The following is a 26,307-nucleotide window of genomic DNA, read 5'->3' as shown; positions in this document are numbered from 1 at the left end:
GTGTGAAATGGCGGAGCCGGTGGCGTTCGGATTCCCGGCCTGCTCCGCCCAGCTCCCGCCGAGCCCACCCGCCAAGGGGAAAAAAATTCAGGCCTCAAGGTTGGGATAGACGGATTTTTTTGGTCTCCCAGGGAACCAAGGGACACGGGGAGCGGGCAGGAAAATGGAGTTGAGGCCCAAAGTCAGCCACGATGGTGTTGAATGGCGGAGCAGACGCGATGGGCCCAGTTTAAAAAAGTACCTGGATGGGCGCTTGGCACGTCATAACGTTCAAGGCTATGGGCCAAGTGCTGGTAAATGGGATTAGGTAGGTAGGTCAGGTGTCGGTGCAGACTCGATGGGCCGAAGGGCCTCTTCTGCGCTGTGTGACTCTGTGATGGGCCCTGTGGTCCTCTCCTGTACGTATTTCTAGTGTCCTTTTGTAACCCCCTCCATCCAAAAAACCCTGCCCTTTATATCGAGAATAAGGTATAGCTGCTGCCTGCTTCCCTTACTGTTGTTTCCTGAGCCTCCTTATATTTCTGTTTTATTTTTGAGGACAGCAATGGTTCACGAAGCTCTAATGATTGAGGAAATAAGGGGCTGTGAAAATCTTTTACAATCCCAACTGGCTCTGGGCACAGCCTCACCGGATCTTGTAAAATCTACACTTTAATGTCTGATTGAATTACACAAGTGGAGGAGATAGGGAAAGAGAGAAATACACACTCAGCAGTTTATCTCCTGGGTTTTGCAGGCTTAATAAAGGTTTATAAAGATACTCCTGACACCTGAGCAGCCCTTTCCAATAAAATGTTATAGTTAGTTTCAGCAGCCCACCCTGGGAATATAAAATATGTATAGAAGGCTCACTGGGGAATCTCTAATTTTCAGTTTGCTATTCGGCTGGTTGAAATGGAAAGTCCTGCCTGCCTGTTCTCCTGGCACGGTTCTAAATGAAATGGGCTTGCGGAAGAAACGGGACCTTTGTCACGGAGGGGGGAAGGGGGGAAGGGTAGAGGCCACAGTGCGTAACTTCCCGTTGCTTGGTAGATGCTGCAAGGCTGTTTTCCCTGACTGGAGAGCCTAGAGCTCTCAGAACGAGGGTCAGCCATTTAAGACTGAGCTGAGGGAGCTGATGACATAGTGGCATTGTCAGTACTTTAGTAATCCAGGGACCCAGGGTGATACTCTGGGGACTAGCGTTCGAATCCTGCCACGGCTGATGGTGGAATTTGAATTCAGTGAAAAATCTGGAATTAAAAGACTAACGATGACCATGAAACCATTACTGGTTGTCGTTAAAAACCCTGTCTGGCCTACATGTGACTCTAAACCCACAGCAATATGGTTGACTCTGAAGTGGCCCAGCAAGCCACTCAGCTCTCAAGGGCAATTAGGGATGGGCAACGAATGCTGGCCCAGTCAGTGATGCCCACATCCCATGAATGAATAAAAATAATGGAGAACAAAAACAAAAACAGAATTACCTGGAAAAACTCAGCAGGTCTGGCAGCATCGGCGGAGAAGAAAAGAGTTGACGTTTCGAGTCCTCATGACCCTTCGACAGAACTTGAGTTCGAGTCCAAGAAAGAGTTGAAATATAAGCTGGTTTAAGGTGTGTGTGTGGGGGGCGGAAATAATGGAGACCTTTCTTCCCTCTGAGGATTGTGAGCCTTTAAAACTCAGTTTGTGGGAACCCTTGAAGAATTTGATTCTGCAGAGTTCCTGTGTTGTGAGTTTTTGCTGAAGCATTGTGATGCTCACTATAAGTTCTCTGGCTCTCTACCCTTCCCTCTCACTCTCTCTCTCTCTCTATCTATCTCCTCCTTTATGACACTTCTTAAAACCTAACATTTCTGGCTCAAAATATGGTGGAGTGGACGTTAAGTATCCCTGCATACAAGGGGCCAGATTTTTGCAGGTAGCCTGAATCGGGAAATGTCCACATTTGGCAGACCCACCTTGATTTCTCGGGCCCCACAACCTAATTTTCGCTTTGGGGAGACAGGGGGCAGGATTGAATTGGGACCATCCACCCTAGAAGCAGATCATTGGTGGCCACAGGGGGCAGGTTGGCTAGAAGGCCCTGCTCAGTTCTCTGGGACTTTATCCCAGTTGCTTTAGAGGCTGTTGGGCCCTCTGGACCCTCACCCCTTCCTACCCCCTCACCACTCCACCTAAGGTCCCTCCATTCCAACTCATGCACTTCCACCCTCCCCTTACCCGATTACCCCCTCCTCCACAAAACCTCAGACTGCCTCCATAGCCACTCACCCAGTATTCATGGCGGGCAGACCATAGGAGTCATGCGGAGGTGAAAAAAAAATGTTGCTTCTAACATTCTAATACACCTCGCACTCCTACGCACTTGATACTGAAATGAACTCAGTCACGAAACACAGTATTTTACTTCGGTATCACTTTAACTGTGTTCACTTGCTATCTGTGGAAAAAGCAGTTTAATTACTTGTTTCTAGCCACCCTTTGCTAAATATTTTCTTGGCCCACCTATGAAAGGATTAGAAAAGGTGCATATGAGCGTGCATGTGAAAGGGTGGAATAGGCATCACAGAGCACAAGAGGGTCAGTTCTGTTGTTAAACCGGTGAGTTACACCATCATATAGTTACAGGCAGTAGAACACAGGTTAAAAGCAGAGCCAGCAGCACCATTACACCTGAGCAAAGCTACCTATAGCAGATCCAAATTTGCAACACTCATGTCTGAAGAGAGTGTCCACATTAAGGATGCTGTGTATGAAGTGGAAACTGCAATCGACAAAAAGGTCTCCATTAAACACAGTGAATCGCTCTCAAATGTAATATATTAGATGCAAGAAAATCTTCCCCTATATATTTTCCTACTATTCACGTTGTCAAGGAATTAATTGGACTGTCCAGTTGTAATGTATTACTCCATACACTGCACTAACTGAGGAATTCAAATTGGTTTTATTGTAAAGTGTATTTTGCCAATCTGGAACTTTGCGGAACTTGGTTTGATCGTTGAGGGGGTGTTTGATTGCTGCTAATGTAGAGTCAGCATATTTGGAAGGCTGCACAAAGAGCAGGCTAAGTGACAACCACCTTATTTATCAGTGTAAGCTTTTAGTGTTGCTTATAGTCTCACCCGCCTCTTATCAGGCTGAGCAGAATCGAGGCCATTGACGCGACTGATTTACGATTGACACAAGTTATGCGGTTTCGATTAGAGTGTCTAATCTTAGAAAAGTTCTCTCTCTCTGGCTCTCATGCTCTTTATATCTTGCTGTCAACCAACATTAGTCAGATTTGGGTCAATAAGCCTTCTGAATCTTTGTAAACAACCTGGACTCAGGTGTCGGGAGCAGCTTTGTAACGTTTACAGCTGATATGAAACTTGGCAAAGTAATAGATAATGATGACGATAATTGAAGACTTTAGGATGATATAGACAGTGTGGTTAATGGACAGAAGCTGGGACAGATGGAGTGTTCTTCTACTCATCCATGAGATGTGGGCTTCACTGGCAAGGCCAAAGTTTACTGCCCATCTCTTATTACCCTTGAGAAGGTGGTGATGAGTCACCTTCTTGAACAACTGCAGTCCATGTTCAATGCAGAAAAGTGTGAAGTGATGCAATTTGAGAGGACTAATATGGAAGGACAGTGTACTATCAATGGCACAATTTAGAAACATGTAAATGGACAGAGAGACCTTGGTGTCGACCTATAGAAATAAAGGCAATATGGTAAAAGCATTTTGGTTACTAAGGTTTCTATATAGAGGCAGAGACTACAACAGCAAAGAGACCATGCTAGAAATTTATAAATCGCTGATTCGGCCTCAGCTGGAATATTGTGGACAATTCTGGGCCTCACACTTCAGGAAAGATGTAAAGATTTTAGAAAGGGAACAGAGGAGATTTACCAGAATGTTACAAAGCATGAGGAACTTCAGTTATGAGGAGAGGTTGGAGCAGTCAGGATAGTTCTTCCTGGAACAAGGAAGATTAAGAGGTGAACTATTAGAGGTTTTCAAGATGATGAGAAGTTTTGATAAAGCAGATGGAGAAAAACGTTTGCTTCTGGTGAGTGGATCAGTAACCAGAGGTGAAAGATTTAAGAGCATTGGCACAAGATCTAGGGGGGGAACGATGAGAATTTTTCATTCAGAGTGCTGGGAATCTGGAAGGCTCGATCTGAAAAGGTGCTGGAAGCTAATTCCATGAATAATTTTAAGAGGGAGTTGGACAGACACTTGAGGATGAGGAACTCCCAGAGTTACAGGTAAAAAGCTGGGCTACAGGCCTAAGTACAACTGCTGTCTCATAGAGCCAGCTCAGGCACAATGGGCTGAATGGCCTCCCTATGATTCTATGAACATCATCTAAATCAGATTATTTGGCTCAGCTGCTAAATGGTTACTGCCTTTGCCTCCAGGCAAACCTGGATCACCATAAACTGGATCTACCAACTTGATTCTCTTACCTGCAGTCCTGTAAAGAGGGGATTGAAGATTTGCAATTGACGTTGGGTTGAACAGGATAATTTACATTTATACAGTGTGTGTTTGAGTGTATGAATGTGTGCGTGTTTGTGTGAATGTGTGCATTAATGACTATGTGTGTGTGTGTGTGTATTTGTGTGAGTGTATGTTTGTTTGTGTGTTTGTGTGTGCGTCTGTGTATGAGTGTGTGTGTGTATGTTTGTTTGTGTGTTTGTGTGTGTGCGCCTGTGTATGAGTGTGTGCATGAATGAGTGTGTGTAGTTTGTGTGTGTGCGTCTGTGTATGAGTGTGTGCATGAATGAGTGTGTGTATGTTTGTGTGCGTCTGTGTATGAGTGTGTGCATGAATGAGCGTGTGTATGTTTATGTGCGTCTGTGTATGAGCGTGTGCATGAATGAGCGTGTGTATGTTTGTGTGCGTCTGTGTATGAGCGTGTGCATGAATGAGTGTGTGTATGTTTATGTGCGTCTGTGTATGAGTGTGTGCATGAATGAGCGTGTGTATGTTTGTGTGTGTGTGCGCGTATGAGCTTATGTATGTTTGCGCGTGTATAAGAGCGTGCGTGTGTTTGTGTGTGTGTGGTTATTTGTGTGTGTGAGTGCATGAGTGTGAGAGTGTGTATGTACGAGTGAGAGCGTGTGTGTGAGCGTGAGCATGTAAGTGTAAGTGTGCCGATGTATATCTAGAAACTGAAATAAAAAATGAGGATCACTTCATTGAAAATTGCCAAGTTACTTTGCAGGAAAAAGGGGGCTCGCACCTGGGGCTTTTCAATACAATTCTCTCCAAATAGCCGCGTGGCGGAGTCATTGTGATGAAAGGCTTGTTCTCCAATAATGGCAATGCTCCTTTGAGGTTGCGTTAGATGTAGGAAGAGCTTGGAGGAAAATGTAAAAGACACGAGGATTTTGTTGGGGGGAAGGGGTTTAGAAGGAAACGACCGGCTTTGCAAACTGTTTTTGTTGGAGAAGGTGGGTGAGACGCGTTGCAATAACTGATGGTCTGTTGACTCTCAGGGATTGATGATCCTCAGCAACACGGCCGCGGACTGGCTTTGGCAGACTTCAACAGGGATGGGAAAGTGGATGTCGTGTACGGCAACTGGATGGGGCCACACCGCTTCTACCTGCAGACCAGCGTGAATGGAAGAGTCCGGTTTAGGGTAAGAATCCGTCGATTTATCTTCAATTATTTCACGCGATGTTTTACCTCCAAGATAAAATCACAGAGTTCCACTTCAGGGCTTGAGCACAAACATCCGGGCTGACAATCCAGTGCAGCGCTGAGGGAGTGCTGCACTGTCGGAGGTGCCATCTTTCAGCTGGGACATTAAGCTGAGGCCCCATCTGCTTGCTTGGGAACGTGAAAGATTCCAAGGCACTATTTTGAAGAAGACCGTGAGGGTTCTCCCCGGGTGTCCTGGCCAATATTTATCCATCCATCAACACCGCAAAAAGCAGGTTATCTGGTCATTATTACATTGCTTCTTGCTTACTGTGCGCAAACTGGATGCCACGTTTCGTACATTATAACAGTGACTACGTTTCAACAGTTCTTAATTTGCCATAAGGCACTTTGAAGCATCTGGTGGTCATGAAAAGTGCTATATAAATGCAAGTCTCTCTTTTTAAAACCACTTTCAGTGGGGGCTATTGCTATTTGTCATATTCTTCATTAACGTGTTGGTTAGCTTGTTGGGCAACGCGTTGGTAATTGGGTACCTTTCACACGTTCACAAGATTAATACTATGAGGGGGGTGGCCACCACTACCATCTCAAAGACAACGAGGGATGGGCAATGATGCCAGTCTTGCCAGCAACACTCAGATCCCAAGAACGAATTTAAAAAAAAAAGCTATCTTATTTCGTCCATCCCGAAAACCCAGCAGTCTCGCCGTCACAGAATTCAAATGTTTATTTCATGATCCCATTTTGATCACTGCCTTTATGAAGAAAATCTTCCTTCTATCAGTCTCACAATCGTCTTTGAAACTCTCACACGCTTGACTTATAATTTTTTTTTTTACTGTGAAGTTCACGGTACTTGTCGATTTTCGGGCTTTTTTTTTGCGGGGGGGAAAGCAGTGATGTAATGGCAATGTCACTGGACGAGTAATCCAGAGCCCAACTAATTCTCTGGAGATGCAGATTCAAATCCCACCACGGCAGATGGTGGAATTTTAAATTAAATTAATTTAAGGCAATCTGCAATTGAAAAGCCTGGGCTGAATTTTCACCCCCGTGTCAGGTGCACAGAGTCAGGAAATTCCCTGATTCAGCAAACCCGACTCGGGAGAAATTCCCCAGATGACTGGATTTTCATTCTGGGTTGGGTCAGGTAGGGGAGGGGAGGGAGGGTGGGGGGAGTGGTTGATGGGCACTAGCTGGAGTCCGGCCCTCCACCCCGGAAACGATGTGTAGGCAGCCACAGAGACTGCCGGGTGGAGATGCCGGCTGGTTAAAAGGCCCACCTCAATGCCCTGGGACTTTGTCCCAGTTGCAACAACAGCAGTAAAGCCGAAAAAACAGTCCTCTAATCCTCACCCCCCAACAGACTCCCCATGCTAACTCATACCATCAAGTCCCCTGCCAATGGCGCAACGCATCCTCCATGTCAACTTATGTACCCATCTCCATGGCCTTTTATTCTCCTATGCCAACTTTGTATCAACTCATGACAACCAACAGCCCCCACCCACCACCTTTTACCATTGCTGTTTTACCATGGGCAGACCTAAGGAGCCATGGTGAGATGAAATAAAATAAAGTCCTAAGTATCAATGACAAATTTCACCATATTAAAAAAACATTCTCATTGATAAAGCCTATTCAAAATATTTAAATCCTTTCAAGTACTTAACCCCTCATAAAAACAAACGTTTGTATTCATAGCCCAACTTCAAAGACAACTTTCTGACCACTTGGAGCTGTCAATTAACAGTGAACTTACATGCTTACATGCTCCCCACTTGTGATAATGATATATTGTGGAAGCAGTCAAGCACTAATACTATAATGATAACCCTCAGGCTCATGTCAACAACCATCTATTGATATTGCAAGTACTGTTTTTTCCTACTGCAGGTGTTTTTCTCACAATTTAAAGAGCCGGATATTTAAATGACTTGACAGTTTCACACACACCATCCTACTTTTTACACAAATTCACGTCTACTCTTAACAATCTTAAAAGGGTACCTGATCTCTCCCAAAGGGTAACTGATCTCCCCCAAAGGGGTACCTGATCCCTTCAGAAAGGGTACCTGATATCTCCAAAAGGGTGCCTTACCTCTCCAAATAACCCTGGCAGCTTTAGACCTTTTCTACAAATGTTGAAAGCCCGAGTTGTGAGTTGGAAATCCCAGCAACGAAGATTGCTCCTGTTTGAAGGCAGCTGCATTTTCTAGATGTGCTGCTGCCTCTGTGAACTGTGGAATGTTTGAAATACCCCCCTCCCCCTGGTGAAAATGGTGGGTGCTGGTTCAGGGGCAGGACTTCCGGAGCTGGGACTCTGGCGCCATTTTGGCTAAGGCATGGATCCCTTCCGACTTGGTGAAAATTCAAGTTCCAGCCTCAGTAGTGTTGGCCATGAAACTGGCATTGATTGTCATAAAAACCCATCTGGTTCACTAACAACCTTTAGGGAAGGAAATCTGGTGGAGATGCCCGGTCTGGCCTACATGTGGTTCCAGGCCCACAGCGATGTGGTTGACTCTTAACTGCTCTCAGGGGCAATTAGGGATGGGCAACAAATGCTGGCCTTGCCAGTGCTGCCTGAATTCCATGAACAAATAAAAGTGGTACTTAGACATGTTGATTATTGAAGTTGCCAACTTCAGGGGTACAGTATCATAGTGGTTACTTTACTGGGCTTGTAATCCAGAGACCTTGCCAAGAGACCTCAAGATTTGAGCTCAATGGGAGCTGGGGCATTTAAATTCAATTAATTAAATACATTATGGAGTCTCAGTAACAGTGACCATAAAACCACTGCACTGTTGTAAAACAAAAGCCCCACCTGGTTCACTAGAATGACCTTTAGGGAAGGGAATCTGCTGCCCTTACCTGGCCTGGCCTTTTTGTGACTCCAGGCCCTCTGAAATGGTTGAGCAAATCACTCAGTTGTATTCAAGAACGTGGCTCACCACTAGCCTCTCAGGGGCAATTAGGGGCAGGCAATGAAGGCTGGCCTTGCCACTGATGCCCGCATCCTGTAAATGAATGAAAAAAAAAAAATTTCTTTCAACTTCTGCGTAGTTAATGATTCATGGGGAACTTACGTTTCCCTGTGTCACGTAGTAGTGACTAGCCAATTCCTCTCAAAGAAAAGAGGAAGGGCACAGACTTTTGCAAGCGAGTGACTGATAGAGGAAGTTTAGGGATGCGTGATGGAGTTTTTGATTTTGGTTCATTTCTAAAGCATGTAGGGCAGACATGCACACCTGTAGTCAGGTGAGTTGATGCAGTAGGCCAAGGGTTTCCAAGCATGTTGACTTGATTGTCTGCTTAGGTGCGGCTAGAAAGCTTTGTCCAACACATTTGGGGTAGATTTTATAATATATCCCTAGTGCACAACTCTGCGTGCCAGGAACCTAGTCAGAATATTGGTCAACCGGCTTTGCATATCTCTGCCAAGGCCTGCTCAATTAACTTTCAATGTTGGCAATAAACTGGCAGTATTGGATCAGCTGACCATTATAGCCCCTTTGCTTCCTGAAGTTGAAAATCCTCCATGAAAATTACTTGGGTTGTCAAAGGGAAGTATTAATCAAACTATTACTAAATACTTGGCCGCCTTGCCCAATCTATCCTTCTTTGACCAGATGTCAGCAATTGGCTGATTACACACCTGTGCAATGCTTTGGGACATTTTGCCACGTTAAAGATGCTATAGGACAACAATACCTTGCATTTATATAGTGCCTTTAATATGTTCACAATGGCACAATCAAATGAAATCTGACCGAGCCACACAGAGAGGTATAGGTTTTAAGGAGCATCTTAAAGGTAGAGAGGGAGGTGGAGAGGTTTAGGGAGGGAATTCCAGAGCACAGGGCCCAGGCAGTCAAAGGCATGGCCCACCAATGGTGGAGCAGCTAAAATCGGAGATGAGCCAGAGGCCAGAATTGGAGGTGTGCACTGACCTCTGAGAGTTGTCAGACTGGAGGAGGTTACAGAGATAGGGAGGGACTATGTAAATGGAAGTTGTAATTGTTGTTGTTGTAGTATAGTGGGGCCGGGAGAGGGGTGGGGGGGGGTGGGTGTAACACATTGCTTCTCCACTGCCTCCGTGTTCCAGGCTCATATTTGGCATTCTCACAAAGGGACGAGTACATGAACCTGTGCTCACAGCCGGGAGTGGCAATCAGAGAACGCACAGATCAGAGAAAGGGTGACAGCAGGATAGTGCCACAGACAACTGCCCAGCCCATCATCACCCTCTGGTGCCACGCGACAAAAGTGCCCACTTGGTGAGGTACCAGCGGGCCACAGATCTCCTTGAACACCACATCCCTCCCATGTGGTTGCATAGACTAAGCTTTTACTCTCCTGAGCTTTGAAGATAATGGGGGTGATCAGATTGATGTATTTAAAGTAATTATTGGAATTACTAGGGTAGGTAAAGGGAATGATGGGGGGAGGGGTTGTTGGGTGGGGGAGTCCAGTACAAGGTAGGTGGGGGGGGACCTGAAAGTTCGAGCCAGGCCATTCAAAGGTGATGTCAGGAAGAATTTCTTCAACACAAAGAATGGTGGAAATCTGGAACTCTGTCCTCCAAAAAGATGTTAAGCTGGGGATCAGTTGAAAATGTAAAAACTGAGAATGATAGGTTTTTGTTAGGCATTATTAAGATAGGAAGGTATTAAGTGTTACGGAACCAAGATAGGTAAATGGAGTTAAGATGCAGATCTGTCATGATCTAATTGGATGGTGGAACAGGATCAAGAAGCTGAATGGTCTCCACTTCCTTCGATCTTCCTTTGAGCCTTTGAGTTCATAAATTCCAGTAGATAGTTGTAATAAGGTTCATAAACAGCAAAAAGACACCTAAATTTCATGCTGTTGAACTCTGATAGACACATCAATACTTTTACTAAGATAGTTTGTGTTCAGCTCAGAATTGCCCTAAATTACTGATTAGAATAACTGTTCTGAAGCCTTTGTACAAAAGCCCAGCTTTTTCCATCATTCCGCCATCCTATCTGATGCTGAACAGTGGAAAATGCTCAACAAACACGTGGGAGAATAGCAAATCGGTTCCTAAACGGTGCTATCTCAAATTGAAAATTGGTGCTCGGTTAACTTGGCCCATTATCAGGAGTATTAAAAATAGATAATTGCATCCATTTGAAGCCTGAATTACAACTTTAAGTGCAGATCAAAACAATAGGCTGCTCTCTGTGGGCTGAGCAGTAATTTCCATTCCCAGCTTTTCACGTTTGAATGTTCTTCATTAAAATCAGGAGTTCTGAACCAAGGGAGGATGGTGTAACCCATTGTAATTGTGAACAATGGTTGAGAATGGAAAGGCGTTTAATCCATTGTAATTCTGTACAGACTTGATGGGCCAACTGGCCCTATTCTGTGCCATAAATTTTTTTTACTATATAATAATTCATTGTAATTCTGCACGGTGGGTCAGAATTGGAAAGGGTTTAATCTATTATGATTCTGAACAGTGAGTGAGATTGTTGATCCTTTGGAATCTCGGCAATCAGAGTGAATGAGAAAGGTATTCTAGGTCTAGTCACTGACTTGGCCCAGTAAAATCTTACATAAAGGGAGATTCACCCATCACAACTCACCAAGGCTCCTTCAGCAGCACCTTCCAAACCTGTGACCTCTACCACCTAGAAGGACAAGGGCTGCTGACGCATGGGAACACCACCACCTGCAAATTCCCCTCCAAGCCACACAACATTCTGGCCTGGAACTATATATCTGTTTCTTCACTGTCACTGGGTCAAAAAAGCTCCCTTCCTAACAGCACTGTGGGTGTGGAAAGTGTTTGTTGTGGAATCTCATTTAGGTTAGGAGCTGTAGTGTGGACATAACAGGACTGAGTGACAATGCCAAGTAATGTGTTAAAACAACAATTTTATTGAATATTGAATAATGATGACTATAATTAGAATAATAATGATATTATAATTGTATTTGATAATACAAAAATAAATAAGTATAAAGAAAGATAACTATTTAAAGGGGAAAGCACCATATATATATATATCAATTAAAGAAGAAAGACTTTTTTTAAAGCACAAACATAACCCCAAATTGGCCTGTTCCATTACAGCTCCCCAAAATGGATATTCCCCACTTAGTCTGTTCCATGACCAGACCCTAAATTGGTAAAATTTCCCCTTGGTACATACATTACCAAGTTTCTGAATTGCCTTACATGGGGGTGGAGTCTTTGGCCAGTCACTCTGATGTCTCTTCCTCAGTAGTGTTCAGTAGTTAACTAATCCATTCTGGCTACCGCCCTGAATCCTGGGAGCAGTGTCCCTTTAAGCCAAATTCCTGGCTCCATTCCAGCCTTTCGAGGCCTTGTTCCGACATTCTCAAAACAGGTCTGGTAAACATATCTCCTTATCAATTCTCCTCACAGTCAGTGCAAGGCTTGGTAGACTTGGTCATAGTCGAGTTGTTTACCCATCTTTTGATGGTGCCTCCTATCTGCCATCAATCAGGTTGTATGTATGTCCACCAATCAACCGCCATCTCCTGAGCACCTCATGTAAGGCTATTCATTGTCCTGGCTTGCACTTCAAGGATCATGTAATGTAGTAAGAAAAAGAACCTCTGATAAATAAAATACAACTTTTATTTTAGCATTCTAGCTTAGAAAGGAAAAATAAAGATGTAGACCAAATACTGGCTGAGAAAAGCGAGGTTTTGGGAAAACATGTCACTACTGATTATTATTGGTTAATTAATGAAAGCGCAATCACACCTGGATTTAGATCAATGCCCACAAAGTACATACGGCTCAATACACGTTCACTTAAAAATCAAAAGTGAAGCAAAAATAAAATTGCAAAACTTAGTGTTTGCTTGTCTGTAGGCCTACAGTGTACCCACACCACATAGGCTGCAGCGGTTCAAGAAGGCGGCTCACCACCACTTCCTCAAGGGGCAATTAGGGATGGACAACAAACGCTGGCCCAGCCAGCGACGCCCACATCCCGCAAAAGTATAAAGAAAGCCTATGTTTGGTTTGGATTATTGGCAGGCTGGCATTCCTGTTATCCTACTGAAAAACATGGTGGGCACGAACTGGGTATGAAAACTACAGGCGTCTAAAATAAAGCAGAATCTGCGCAGGAAAGGTGGATAGAGAATCAAATAAAACCATAGCTAAGGATTGCGTGATAAACAAGATCTCATGAAGGGACAATAACAGTCTTGTCCCCCAGGTCCCATTGATATCCAGAAGATTAACTCGACTGATTTAAACAGGTTGGAATGAAATATTCACTGATCATCAACTCTCATATGCTTTACAAAAGATAAAAAGAAGTAATATCATTAAAATTAACTGTTTCCTTAATAGGGAAATAATTCATTTGGGCGCAACCTCAGTATTGTCAACTGATTTGACCTTTAAAATAGAGTAAATATGTTTTGGATGTATGAACAATTTTAATGAATTCTATTGCATCATTTGATCAATCCAGTAATTTATTACCCGTGATTAGCTGATTCCGAAATTGTGAAAGGCTTTTATTAAATAAATTATTTTCTGCTTCTCCTCATTAATTTACGTGGCGAGCAGTTAACACTTGTCTGATTGGTAAATCAATATCATGTAGTGACAGGCTCATTGAAAGGACATTTTTATAACCTTTCGTGTTGCACAGAGGATTGGGGTTTGTTAGTTTGAAGGTTTGTCCCTGTGTGTGGGCCCTGTTCTCCAATTTCCTCTGCTTCCCCATTACCTGAAGGCATTGACTGATACTGGCCCCATAGGGACCCTGCTAGTACCTTAACGAAATGGCTGGCCTTTATAGAGATGACCTGGTCATCCCATGGTCGGGGGCAGTCCTTGGAAATTGAAAGGCAAACGAACAAACAAGATGTGGAACTGTGGAATCACACGTCACATGCGAGCCCAGACGATGAGTGTCTGCAGGTCCTTCAACCACAGGCATGGTGTCAGGTTTTGACTTGTTCTGAGTGCCATAGTTAGGCAATCAATGTTCATTCTGACAAGGATCGTCAGAAAAATCAGGCAAAATGCATTTATCCTTATTTTGCCTTCTCTGTTTGGTGGGGGGAGGGGGGGATGGGTGGAATAGTGATGCCAGTTTGAAAGTGGGACTTCAGTTGTTAACCGTCTGACCCAAAGGCAAGACCTGATGCCAACTGAGCCAAGCTGGCATTACGGTTACATAGCAACATAGGAAATAGGGGCAAAGGTAGGGCCATTCAGCCCCTCGAATCTGCTCTGCCATTCAACTATATCATGGCTGATCTTCTACCTCAATGCCATTTTCCTGTACTATCCCTATATTCCTTGATGTCTTTAACATCTAGAAATTTATCGATCTCTGTCTTGAACATGCTCAGTGATTGAGCTTCCACAGCATCTGGGGTAGAGAATTCCAAAGATGCCCTCTGAGTGAAGAAAATTCCTCCTCATCTCAGTCCTAAATGGCCAACCTCTTATTGTGAGACTGTACCCCCTGGTTCTAGATCCCCAGCCAGGGGAAACGTCCTTCCTGCGTCTTTACCCTGTTGAGCCCTTTAAGAATTTTGTAGGCTTCAATGAGATCACCTTTCATTCTTCTGAACTCCAGAGAATATAAGCCCAGTCTCCTCAATCTCTCCTCATAGGACATTCAAATTAAAGTCTTATTGTGCTCCATTGCCGTGTGACACGCTCTAATCTAAGGAGCTCAGTCAAACGGCTTGATCTTAGATTTAAGCTGTTCTTGGAGCTAATTTATTGTCCTAGATCTTGCAGTCAGTGGTGATGGAACTGCACTTGGCACACACTGTGCTGACAGCTGCCCACAGATATTTCATGGGCTTTTGAGCATAGGCTCACTGTCATCTTGAGTCTGATCCAACAGGATACCCTCTAAAGACCACCTGTGGTTTCTGTGAGCACAGCATGCAAAAATGAGGCCTTTCAGCCAATCAGATTAAAGATCCCTCACTGAGACACACAGAGCCTGAACCAGGAATTATAAATTCAATTTAAATCATATACAGTGGGTGAAATAGAGATTGAGAAAGAAAAATGGGATTAAGAGAGAAAGAGAGATAAAAGAAAAAGGTAGAAATGTTTAAACAAATCTCCAACAATCATGAAATTCAGAAGGAATGAAACTCCACATTTGTAAAATTAAATTTTCAGTGCCAGAGAGTTTGTTTGGCAGTAATGATGACTTATTACTCCATTAAAAATTCATTTATGCACCAGCCCTAGCTTTTTGTTTAGTGAGTAAACAGGTAAGTGCAGCAACCTCATGCCCTTGTGGGAATTTCATTGTGAAGCTTCTGTTATAGGTTAGCTTGTGGAGAACCAAGTTAACTTGGACTCCAGCTTCCGTATTTAACTCTGCATATGCGAACCTCAGAAGCTGCTCTCTGATTTGTTCCGCAATAATTGTGAGCGTTCATAACCTCACTATTACTCTCAGTGCAAAATCTGGGTCAATGTATCCTAACATGGGAGCAGGTTGTGTTGCTGACTGCCAGCACCTGTATTTATGGGTTACTGTGGGTATGAACATTTCATGCTAATTACTAGTACTTTGAAATTGACTGCCATCCACTTGCTGGTTTAATAACAAGCACATCAATAATGGAGGAACTTGCATTTATTTGGTATCTGTTATGACTTCAGGATATCCCAAGGTGGCTTTCAGCCAGTAGAGTACTCACGAAGACATGGTGGGCATAGTGGCCTCCTTTTGCACCTCCTTTTAACAATTCGATGATTCTGTGACATGCAGCTACTGCTGTTATATAACAAAATGTAGCAGCCAATTTGTGCAGAGCAAGAGCTCACAAATAGCAATGAGAAACTGGGAGTGTTAGCCTAGTGTCCACTCTCATGTCTCTGGAGTGAAACTTGAACCCAGAGCCTCCTAAGTGAGCGCTGCATTGTCTGAGTTGCCAACCTTCAAATGATCCTCCATGCACTGAGTCCTCTTTGTCTGTCAGATGGATGGTCATAGGTTTAACATGAAGAAGATAGCGTTTGCTTCTTCTAGAAGAATGAAAACAAGCAGGTGGGCTTTTTAATCCAGCCGGGGGATAGGTGTGATGGGTCAGCGTGACTTGGGGCGGGGTCTTCGTTCTCGGTGAGCGTCTTACCTGTTGCCTGGAAAAGTGGCGAGACGTTGGCACTGGCTCTGAGAAGGGTGGTTTGCCGTATCTTCTGCCCGTTAGCCAGTTAAGTGAGGAACCAGAAGCTGAGTTCTTGCCCGCCAACTCCATCTGGCCAATCAGAGGCCAGCAGCTCTTGCGCTTGGCAGCGGGACAGAAGAGGCTGCTGCCAGCACAAGACTCCCCGACCCCGGAGTCGCAGGATCACAGAACGACCCTGGAAAAAAGTGTGCTGCTGGCAGGGGGGGATGGGAGGGGGGGGGTGGTCTCGCAAGGTGGGGGCCACAGAGAGAGAGGGTTGGCAGCAAGGGCAGAGGGGTGGCTGTCAGCATCCACCCCGCCCTCAGCCTTATGTCCATGCCCTCGATCATGCACAGATTAGTATAGGTTGAGGGACCTGCGCCACCCTAGCCCAGCTAACATGCACAGTTTTGCCAGTCATGCAGGTTGCATGTAGGCAGACCCGTCTGGAGCTGGGAAGATTGCAGCAGAGGCAGGAAGAGGCCCTTAAGTGGTGGTTAAAAGGCCACTTAATGATCTCCAGTGGGGTGGGGGGGGGGGGGCGGTGGGGCGGGCCGGGATTGTTGACCATGGGCCTTCCCACCCAGAACTTACTTTCCGTGGAGTCAGGAAGGTGTCGGGTATCAGTCCTGACGCCAACCCACCAAATTCTCAGGCCCGACTGCCTCCTTCCTTGCCTCCTGCGGCGGCAGAAGTTTCCGGCCTTGGTGTGCGATAGGACAAGGCTGCCGACGACTGGATGAGCTGAGGTATATGGGGGGTGCAGAATGTGAGGGTTGGACAGCGGAGCATTGGATTAATGTAGCCTTGCCTGTGACAACCCCCATATAGCTCAGTGGCCTTCTGGCATTTATTGTCTAAGCTCACACGCTTGGCAAGGCAGGATGCTGGCACATGTATAATGTTGTTGTGATTCCCATAGAGACCGATAACTTTTAAAAAGGGATTTGAATTCCCAGTGACTGACTCGAAGGATCACACAACAAGATCTCTTGTTTTTAGATTTTCATTGTAGCAAACAAACTAAAATCAACATCACCAAGTATTACCTATCGGCAACTAATATACTAAACTACAGAAACTTCAACTTCCCGTAACATGATCGAAAACATCATGCTGCGTTTAGACTGCACTATTCACAGAATTGTAGTCTTTAAAGGAATCATTCCAAAGTTACTTCCACCTTCCAATGGGCTCGCTTCACCCTGTTTCACTGAGTTGTAACGCCCAGTGTCCATCAAAAGTCCTTTCCCTCGGCTTTCTGAGAATTCCCGAGCCTCCGGCAGCAAGGCCCACTCCAGTGACTCCAATGCCAGGGAAAATCTTCCAGTATCCTTAAATCTCTGCAGGATCCATCTCTTCGACCAGAGGATGAGTTCCCAACAACAATCCGCCTGGTAGCTAACAGAGAACAGCCTTTTCCCCTGCTGTCCACAACAGCTGCGGTTTTTACTCTCTTTCTCTCTTGGGATCCTCTCAGTCTCTCTCCTGGATCTTGAGTCAGTAAATCTGAGGGTCTGTGAGTCTGCCCAAAGCCAACTGCTTCTGTCTTTGCATTCAGGTCTTAAATTTGGCACTTGGGTTTCAATAGAACTTGACCTGGGTCCCAGACCCCATGGCAACCAGATTATATCAGCTTATCACCCAGCCAAACTAGTTGGAAGATCTTCCATTTCTTTATTCAGACAAGCTCCCACCATCACAGCCTTGCCCTGCCAGGCACACATTCATCCACTTACAAATGGAAGAATATAAAAGATTGAAGGTTATTCAAATAAGTCAGCATTTATTAGTGAACCATTGAAAAGAAGATTAGCATCTATATAGCAGATTTCATAACCTTAGGACATCCCAAAGTGTTTTACTGCTAGCAAAGTAGGTCTAAAGCGTAGTCACTGTTGTAAAATCGGAAACAGCTGTTAATTCATGCACAGCAAGATACCAGGAACTGCAACCTGATAATGACCGATAAGTCTGCTTTTAGGTATTGTTTGAGGGATAAATATTGGCCAGGCCATGCTCTTCAAATAGTACCATAGGATCTTTCACATCCATCTGAAAGACCAGGCCTGGCCTCAGTTTAACATCTCATTCCCTATAGACAGCACAGCATTGGGTGCGTCAGCCAGGATTTTGTGCTCAAGTCACCAAAGGGAGAACCTGAACCTATAACCTCCAGACTTGGAGGCGAGATGGCTATCCAACTGAGCCAAGGCTGACATTGAATTGGGTGCGCTACTGCCTGTGATGTTATAAAGGTTTCACTGACCCTGACCAGTCGACCCATTTTTGGCTTTATAAGCATTCCCTGACTCATACCCAAGTAGCATATCTTTTAGCTGCCAGAATGTAAAGGATGATTTCTGTAGGGCTTTGAGCCAAACTCCTTCCGCAGCCAATGTTCATGAGTAATTTATTTCTCAGTGCAGGCGGCAAATTTCCAATATAGAATTCAAATCACCTGTCATCAATCAGCACGCTATCTGGGACTGGGCTTCCCTTGTTAAAGAAATGGGTTGCATGTTTAAGCTTCGTCCAGGCCTGCACTGTGACAGTGCCAGCTGTCAGGGAGCTGATGTAGAGTCTATTAGGAAGCCAGTGGCACAGGAAATGAATGACCCCTGGTTCAGTTTAACCTTGGAATGAATAATTACCTTCTTGGTTTGCGATGGATCTGATCAGGGGCCAGCCCAGTGGAACTGAGGATCATGAAGAGAAGAAAGAAGTTGTGCTTTTATTGGGGCTCTTGTAGCCCTGAAACCTCCTCAAAGTGCCTTACAACCAATGAAGTGCTTCTAAAGTGCTGTAATGTAGGAAGCACAGTGGCTAATTTGCACAGGAAGTTTGCAGGACCACATGATCTGTTTTTCAGTGCTGTTGATTGAAGGTTAAATATTGACCAAGGTAACCTCCCCCCCACCCCACCCCAAATTTCAAAACAGTGCCAAGACATCTTTTGTGTTCACCTGAGCGAGAAGATGGAGCCTCAGTTTAACAACGCCTCCAATGTTGCAGCACTCTCTCGATCCTGTAACTGGACGGTCAGCCTTGATTTTGACGCTTCAGTCTCTGGAGCGGGGTTTGAACCCGCAATCTTCTGACTTGGAGGCGAGAACATTACAGAACCACAGTTGAGCAATTGGACTCAACTCTCCCCCCCCCCCCCCCACTCCTCCCCCTCACTCTGCCACCTCTGTACCAGCAGCTGGAAAACAGTTTTAGATCTCAATTATTAGAGTGAAGATCTTAAAAAAGGTAATTGCAGAAAGAACAACAATGATAATAATCATGAAGGTCAAACATTTTGAATCACCACCCATTGCAAAGAAAATCAATATCTGAACACTGCAATGTCTGATTCAAGATTTGCAGAAAGGAAGAATTGTCAGCATCCTTCCTGGGCTTAATAAGACAAAGATAAAAAGCTTTGTTTATCAGTCCGCAGCCTGAAATCCTCCAGAAGGTCTCCTACCTCCAGATCCAAGTCCTACTCAATCCGAAGTTAACCAGTCTCCGCTAAGGAGCAGCAGGCAATTCTGTATTGCCCTTCAGACCAAGAGACATTATACAAGCTGGGGTTGTTCTAAGATGATCACAATTTTGCTGATCTCTGCTGGAGAGTGAGCAGAGTAAGCAAGTTAGCGGGGGGCTGGAGGAGACCTGTGGAGCTGCATCCCAGTAAGAACCTTAAAGAGGAGCTCTCTCTCAAAGAAATTCACAGTAGCTCTCTTTAATTTGCCTTGCATCTATCCTGCACACTCCTCTTCCCTACCCTTCTCTTCCTGTCTGCAGTGTTGCATGAGGTGGTTCGGAAGGTAGCACTCTTGCGTCTGAGGCAGACATTTGTGGGTTTAAGCCCCAGTTCAGAATCTGCAGTGTGTAAACCAAGCTGATGCCCCAGTGCAGTACTGGGGGAGTGCTGCAGTGTTGGAGGTCCTGTCTTTCAGATGATAAACTAAGACGCTGTTTGTCCTCTCACCAGAAGGAAAAAACAGTTTGGACCAGTACTCTTATTTCCCAGTTTTTACAGTTTTTTTCTCCTCCTGGGATGGGTGCATAAAGAAACCTGTGACACTGGTCTATGAAGAGTTTGGTGTCCAGGCCAACTTTAATCTTTCAACAAACACCTGAAGCAGGTGACTTCTTCATTTAAAAGTTTGTTGTGCACAAATTGGCAGTTACGTTTCCTGTGTTACAACAATGAACAACTTGGACGTAAAGCTGGGGTGTACTGAGGTCGTCCAGTGACCTCTGCCGGAGGTATATAGGTGTGAACACAAAGTAAAAGAGTTTGCATGTGGCATCCATCATAATCAGGTAACTTAACCAGGTTTGTTCACCGGGAACTTACATTAGACTGAGTTCAGCATCTCCCAAACGATACCCAAGTCACAAGATAGATAGAAAATACCCTTTTGGCTCATTTTTGCTCCTTAATCTATAACAGCCCTCAAAATCTCTTCCTTATAACCTCCGACTGTTTCTAAGATGGCGTTGCCTTCATGACAATACTCAGAAGCCCATCCACATGTTAAACACTCTTATAGTATGAAGAAAAAATTCCTGATCTCAGTCCTAAGTAGGATTTGTGCTCCCTTCTCTTTCTCTCATGACTGAATGTCAATTAGCACCTCAAGTTGCATTTATCTGTCACCTTTCAGATCCACGGGGCATCCCCAAGTGATATATAGCCAATTATATTTGAAGGGTAGTCACTGTTATGTCAGCAAACTAATCTGTTGTGTACAGCAGGGGCTGACAAACAGCAGTGAAGTAAATCATTTGTAATTAATGCATTTTGGAGATGATGATCAAGGGATGAAAGTTGCCTGGGACAGACGGTAACCTCTGTAGGAAGGGATAGGATTTATTATGAATAAGCAAAAAAAAAGAGGAAATGAAGAGGTTTTCCATGAAGCAATGACACACAGGATTCAGCAGCATCGTTCTACCTAAAACAGTGCTGCCCACTACATCAGCCAGATGTGATTAACTGGGAGTTCAGATGTGGGCTAATTAATTTCCAATGAATAAATAAGATGACAAGTGATAGACAACATCATTGAATCATGTCATCTCAATATTGGAAGTTGCACAGAAGGTTTTGAACTTTAACCTTTTTGAAGCTGGTTAAGATGGTAAGGAAAAGCGTATGAGTGATCATTGTACTTGCTCTACTTCCGTAGTCTTTGAATGGTGGTGGAATGTTTGTTAAGTGGACATGCACACTTGTGGAGCACATTTACCTGGATGTATACGAGGCGTTTTTGACAATTTAGCTCAAACTGTTCTTGGCCAAGGAAGGAAGGGAAAAAGGGAGGAAGGTTCAGAGTAAGGAATGAGGGCTTAGGGGTAGAAGAGAGCTCTAACTTGTAAAGAAATCTATAGCGCCATTGGTTAGAGTGCCTGATAATAGGGATCCTGTGTCAGGATTGAATTTGGTGGGATGAAGTTGGTGGGATGAAAGTTGGACACAGTGATGTCCATTCCAGTTTATGATGGCAGTGCATGGGTCACAATCATTGAGTAAATTTAGAGAACAGAAAATGACATGGATTTAAGATATAATCGGCAAAAGGGACAGGGTAGGAGATGAGGAGAAATTTTTACACAGTGAGCCGTGATCCAGAATGCGCTGCCACAGGGGATGGTGGAAGCAAATTCGGCAATAACTTTGGAAATGGAATTGTATAGACACTTGAAAAGGAGTAATTTGCAGAGCTGTGGAGAAAGAGCAGGGTATGGGACTAATTGGATAACTCTTTCAGAGAGCTGCCACAGGCACGATGGGCTGAATGGCCACCTGCTGTGTGTGATTTCATGTTTCTATAATAATTGTACCCTTTTCAAATTACTTGTTTTAGGGTTTACTTGTATCTTTTATGTAACTACTGCACAGTTTAATTACATGGTGCTTGTGGGAAGGGTACATTTATATTCTTGGTGTTTTGACATAGCTCTGCTTTACACTGGGGAGCAATGTGCATTTAAAAGTGAGGCCTTGGGGTTCAGTTAGGGCAAGGGCTGTTGACCCTAAGGTCCTCACCTTGATTGGAAGGGTTGTTGCCTTTCCTTGTCAATTGGTGGGTTGCTATTCTGTTACTATTGTTGTGGGCCTTAGCTTTGGGTGGCCTTGGTTAATCAATAGAGTCTGCTGAAGGCAAGGCTGTTGGTAAATGTTACCTTATATTAAACATGGTTCTAACCATAGACAGGACATGGCTTCAACTAGAACCATTTCTCAGCAGGCCCTGTTGTCATGTGATCTTACATCACTGATGATGTAGACTGTCTACACTACAGCTATGTTACATGAATATTATTACTCTTTTAGTCAACTATAAGGGATGTAAGGCCAGCATATATGCCCATTTCTAGCTGCCCTGACAGTGAACCTGCCTTTGAATACAACTAAATAGCTTGCTAAGCCATTTCAGAGTCATTGCTGAGGCTTTGCAATCACATATGGGTAACTAGTATCTAAACTGGGGTAAGCACAGCAGATTTCCTTCCCTAAATAGCATTAGTGAACTGGGTGGGTTTTTACAATATGGGAGCTTCATGGTTACCACTGCTGAGACTAGCGTTTTTATTCCAGACTTATTTAATTGACTAAATTTAAAATCTATAGTTACTATGGTGGGATTTGGACTCATGTCTCTTGTCTAGGCCTCTGGATTACTAGTCCATTAGCATAACCATTATGCTACTATACCTGTCTATAAAATCACAGTGAGGTTGCTTCTCCTTTTAAGGCTGAAAAGCCCAACGGTTCTCTGGACACTCATCACAATTTCATTGTGTTTCATAAAATCGCAGAATTGTTACAGAGTAGAAGGAGGCCATTCAGCCCATCGTGTCTCCACTGGCTCTCTAAGCATTTTAACTTAGTGCCAATCTCCTGCCTTTTCCCCATAACCCTGCACATTGTTTCTATTTAAATAATCATCCAATGCCCTCTTGAATGCCTCGATTGAACCTGCCTCCACCACACTTCCAGGCAGTGCGTTCCAAACCCTAACTGCTCGCTGTGTGAAAAAGTTTTTTTCTCACCTTGCATTTGCTCCTTTGACCCTGGGGATCTGGCTCGGAGCTACCTCCAAGGCTTGAATGGCCTCCCTTGTGTCTCGTTGAACACAGTCATTGCCTTCAGAAGAGATAGAAAGGGAACGAGAGAAAATTGGAGAAACGAGAGAGAAAGAAATTCACCACAGTTACATAAAAATATTAAGAAAAAGAGGTACATGAGCAAAATAAATAATGTTCATGTGGCATTACCTCAGCGGCACTGAGCATTGCTTGGTTAATGTGTTACATTCTTTCCCTCTATTATATTCCACACACATTTTGATATCTGTCATATAAAATTACCTGTCAGGCTGAATAAATAGCTGGGAAACATAAGCAGCTCATGTTAGGCTCCAGGCATTTTATGTAGGGAAATTGATTAGCAGAACATTATTCTTACCAGTACCAGGAAGTGTTATGTAGTTGATTCCTGTTGAGTTAATAACTTGAGTGCCACAGAATTTAATTCACTTATCAAAGCCCAGGTCATTTAGTAAAGATTCATGGTGAGGATTGTTTCAGTGTCCTCGTTAAAGGTGGTTTGGCAGACTGGTGACTGAGGGGGAGGTGGTGGTGGTGAGGGAGGGAGGGAGGGAGGGAGGGGGGTGGCGGGGGGGGGCGGTGTTGTGGTGGTGGGGGTAACATCTTCAGACTTGTACGTGGAACTGTTGTGAAAGAGTTCATTGAAAAAGGACAGGGCGAGCTCCCACATAGGGGTAGCGAGTAAATGGAGCAGCACTGAACGACCCAGAACAAGAAGGCTCCAGGTTTCGTTTTGCATCAATGCTACTTTGGATTATATCGGTTGACGTGTTCCTGGCGTCTGAAGCTAGGGAAGGCCAATCAACAACAAAACTTGCATTTACGTAGCCCCGCTGATGTAGTGAACCTTTCTGGGGAGCTTCACCGGTTCGTCAATCAGTCAGAATTTGACACTGAGCCACAGAAGGTGACATTAGGACAGGACCTGAAGCTTGGTCAAAGAAGTATGTTGTAAGGAGCGTCTTAAAGGAGACGAGAGAGGTAGACAAGCAGAGTAAGGCAGATAATTTCAGAGCTTAGGGCCAAGGTAACTGAAGGCAGGGCCACCAGTACTGGAGAGATTAAAACCAAGGATGATAAACAGCCAGAGTTAGAGGAATGTCAATATCTCGGGAAGGCTATAGGACTGAAGGGTGTCACAGAGATTTCGAGGGAGTGAGGCATGGATGGTTTTGAAAATAAGGATGAAAATTTTAAAAACAAGACTTTGTTGTACTGAGGAGCCAATGTAGGTCATCGAGCACAAGGGATGACGGTGAAGGGGACTTGGTGAAAGTTAGGATGCGAGCAGCAGGATGTTGGAAGGGCTCAAGTTTGCAGGGAATGCAGCTGGGATATGATCATGCGGGAACACAATCAGGGTCAGTTGTGGTAAAATGTTTGTCAGGTATCTTGCCAATACCTACTGAGCATGAGGAATGGCTACTTGTGTGAAGTATCCAATGACCTGTCACCATCTGTGCAGATGTAGCTGCCTTTCGCGTTTTCAGAGACCAATCCTGGGCCATTTCTGAGGTATGTGGCTCTGTACAACAATGGATAGTGTATTTACCCTTTGAACCATAGAATCCTAAATTGGTTACAGCACAGAAGGAGGCCATTTGGCCCATCGTGTCTATGCCAGCAACTCCGCTCCCCTGCCTTTTCCACCTAACCTTGCAAATCTTTTATCTCTAGGTGCTTATCCAATTCCCTTTTGAAAGCCACAATTGACCCTGCCTCTACCATCCTATAGGCATTGCATTCAAATCCTAACCACCCGCTGCATAAAATGGTTCCTCCTCATGTTGCTATTCGTTTTTTTGCCAATCACCTTAAACCTGTGTCCTCCTGTTCTTGACCCTTCTGCCAACGAGAAAGTTTCTCTCCATCTGCTCTGTCTGACCCCTCGTGACTTTGAACACCTCTATCGAATTTCCCCTCACCCTTCTCGGGTCTAAAGAGAAGAGCCCCAACTTCTCCAATCCATCTACCTAACTCATCCCTGGAAGCATTCTTGTGAATCTTTCCTGCACCCTCTCTAACGCCTTCAGGTCCTTCCTAAATTTCACTGCCCAGAATTGAACACAGTACGTCATTTAAGACCAAACCAGTGTTTTCTAAGGTTTCATAACTCCCTTGCTTTATTGCTCCCTGGATGGAATCTTGTGGAGGGGAAGTAGGGGATGGGAGTGGAGTGGGGTCTCTGCTGAGACCCACGTTGCCTCTGTTGGGGGAGGCCTGTCTAACCATGAACTAGTCAGGTAGTTGAGGCCAGCAGCAGGCCTTTCCTTGGAATCAGGACCCAGGGGTCGGAGGCCCCGCCCACCGAGAGCTGTCAGCCAATCAGAGGCCAGCAGCTCTTTTGCCCAGCAGCACCACAGAGGGGAGGTGGCAACTGCTGCAGCGAAGACACCCACCGGAGGGCCAGGATCGAGAAGCGAGCCAGGCCACAGGTAAGTAATGGGGGAGGGGGGGCGGAGCTTCTTGGGGTGGGGTTGCGGGGTAGGGGAGGGTCAGTAGCAAGGACCGATCTGGAGGTGGCTCACAGCGGGCACCCCACTTCCCGATGCCCGGCCCCTCAACGAGGCACCGAGTGCCTTTGAAGGAGTGAACCCTCCCATCCTCTCCCCAGGAGATGACAAGCAACCTGCACAGGCTGTCATGCTTCCTGAATGGGGACAGGCCCACACGCGGCTGGGTTAATACCAGGGGTGGTGGGATGAGACCTTTAATTGGTCATTAATTGTCCACTTAAGGGCCTTAATTGGTGGCGGAGTGGGCCTTCCTGCTCCGGACCTAAATGGGGTGGAGGCGAGAAGCTGCTCACCCACCACCCAATTAAGTACCTTCCCCACCTCCAAACAAACCGCTAGAGAGGGCAGAAGATTCTCCCCTGTGTCTTTATTTATGAAGTACAGGATCCCGTCTGCCTTTTGTAACCTCTTTCTCAACCTGCCCTGTCACCTTCAATGATTTGTGCACGTTGTGTGTGTGTTATAATGATACAAAGGCACCAATCACTCATAAGGGATTGTGCAACCCCTTTGTGGGTTCATTGATAAATTCTAGGCCCGTGTGAACAGATGTACATGAGGGCATCAGAGATGCACAGCTGTATGCGTGTGAGCTCTGCCCCAGGCTGAAGTGAGCACATGACACACTTCCCTTAAAGTGATGGCTTGCTGCTATCGCTTAAAGGCACATTACAACAGTGCACATATCCCTCACACCTAAGTCTCTCTGCTCCTCTGTCACCTTTAGAATGGCACGCTTTCTTTTGTATTGCCTCTCCTCGCTCTTCCTATCAAAAGGTATCACTTCACAATTTTTACTGCGTTAAGCTTCATCTGCCACCTGTCTGTCCATTCCAGCAGCCTCTCTCT

The 26,307-nt window shown here is 44.9% G+C and overlaps 1 protein-coding gene across 1 annotated transcript in view; it reads left to right on the top strand.

Moving 5' to 3' along the window:
- Window positions 1-26,307, top strand: part of crtac1b (cartilage acidic protein 1b) — a 288,806-nt gene that overhangs the window by 186,991 nt on the left and 75,508 nt on the right. The window contains exon 7 of the mRNA XM_041209760.1: window positions 5,485-5,630. Within this exon, the coding sequence (XP_041065694.1) occupies window positions 5,485-5,630 (146 nt within the window). The remainder of the gene's footprint in view (window positions 1-5,484; window positions 5,631-26,307) is intronic.

Source organism: Carcharodon carcharias, chromosome 17, assembly GCF_017639515.1.
Source record: "Carcharodon carcharias isolate sCarCar2 chromosome 17, sCarCar2.pri, whole genome shotgun sequence".
In the NCBI taxonomy this organism is placed as follows: domain Eukaryota; kingdom Metazoa; phylum Chordata; class Chondrichthyes; order Lamniformes; family Lamnidae; genus Carcharodon; species Carcharodon carcharias.
The sequence above is the reverse complement of the archived record's forward strand: the minus strand, read 5'-3'. Positions and strand labels throughout refer to the sequence as shown.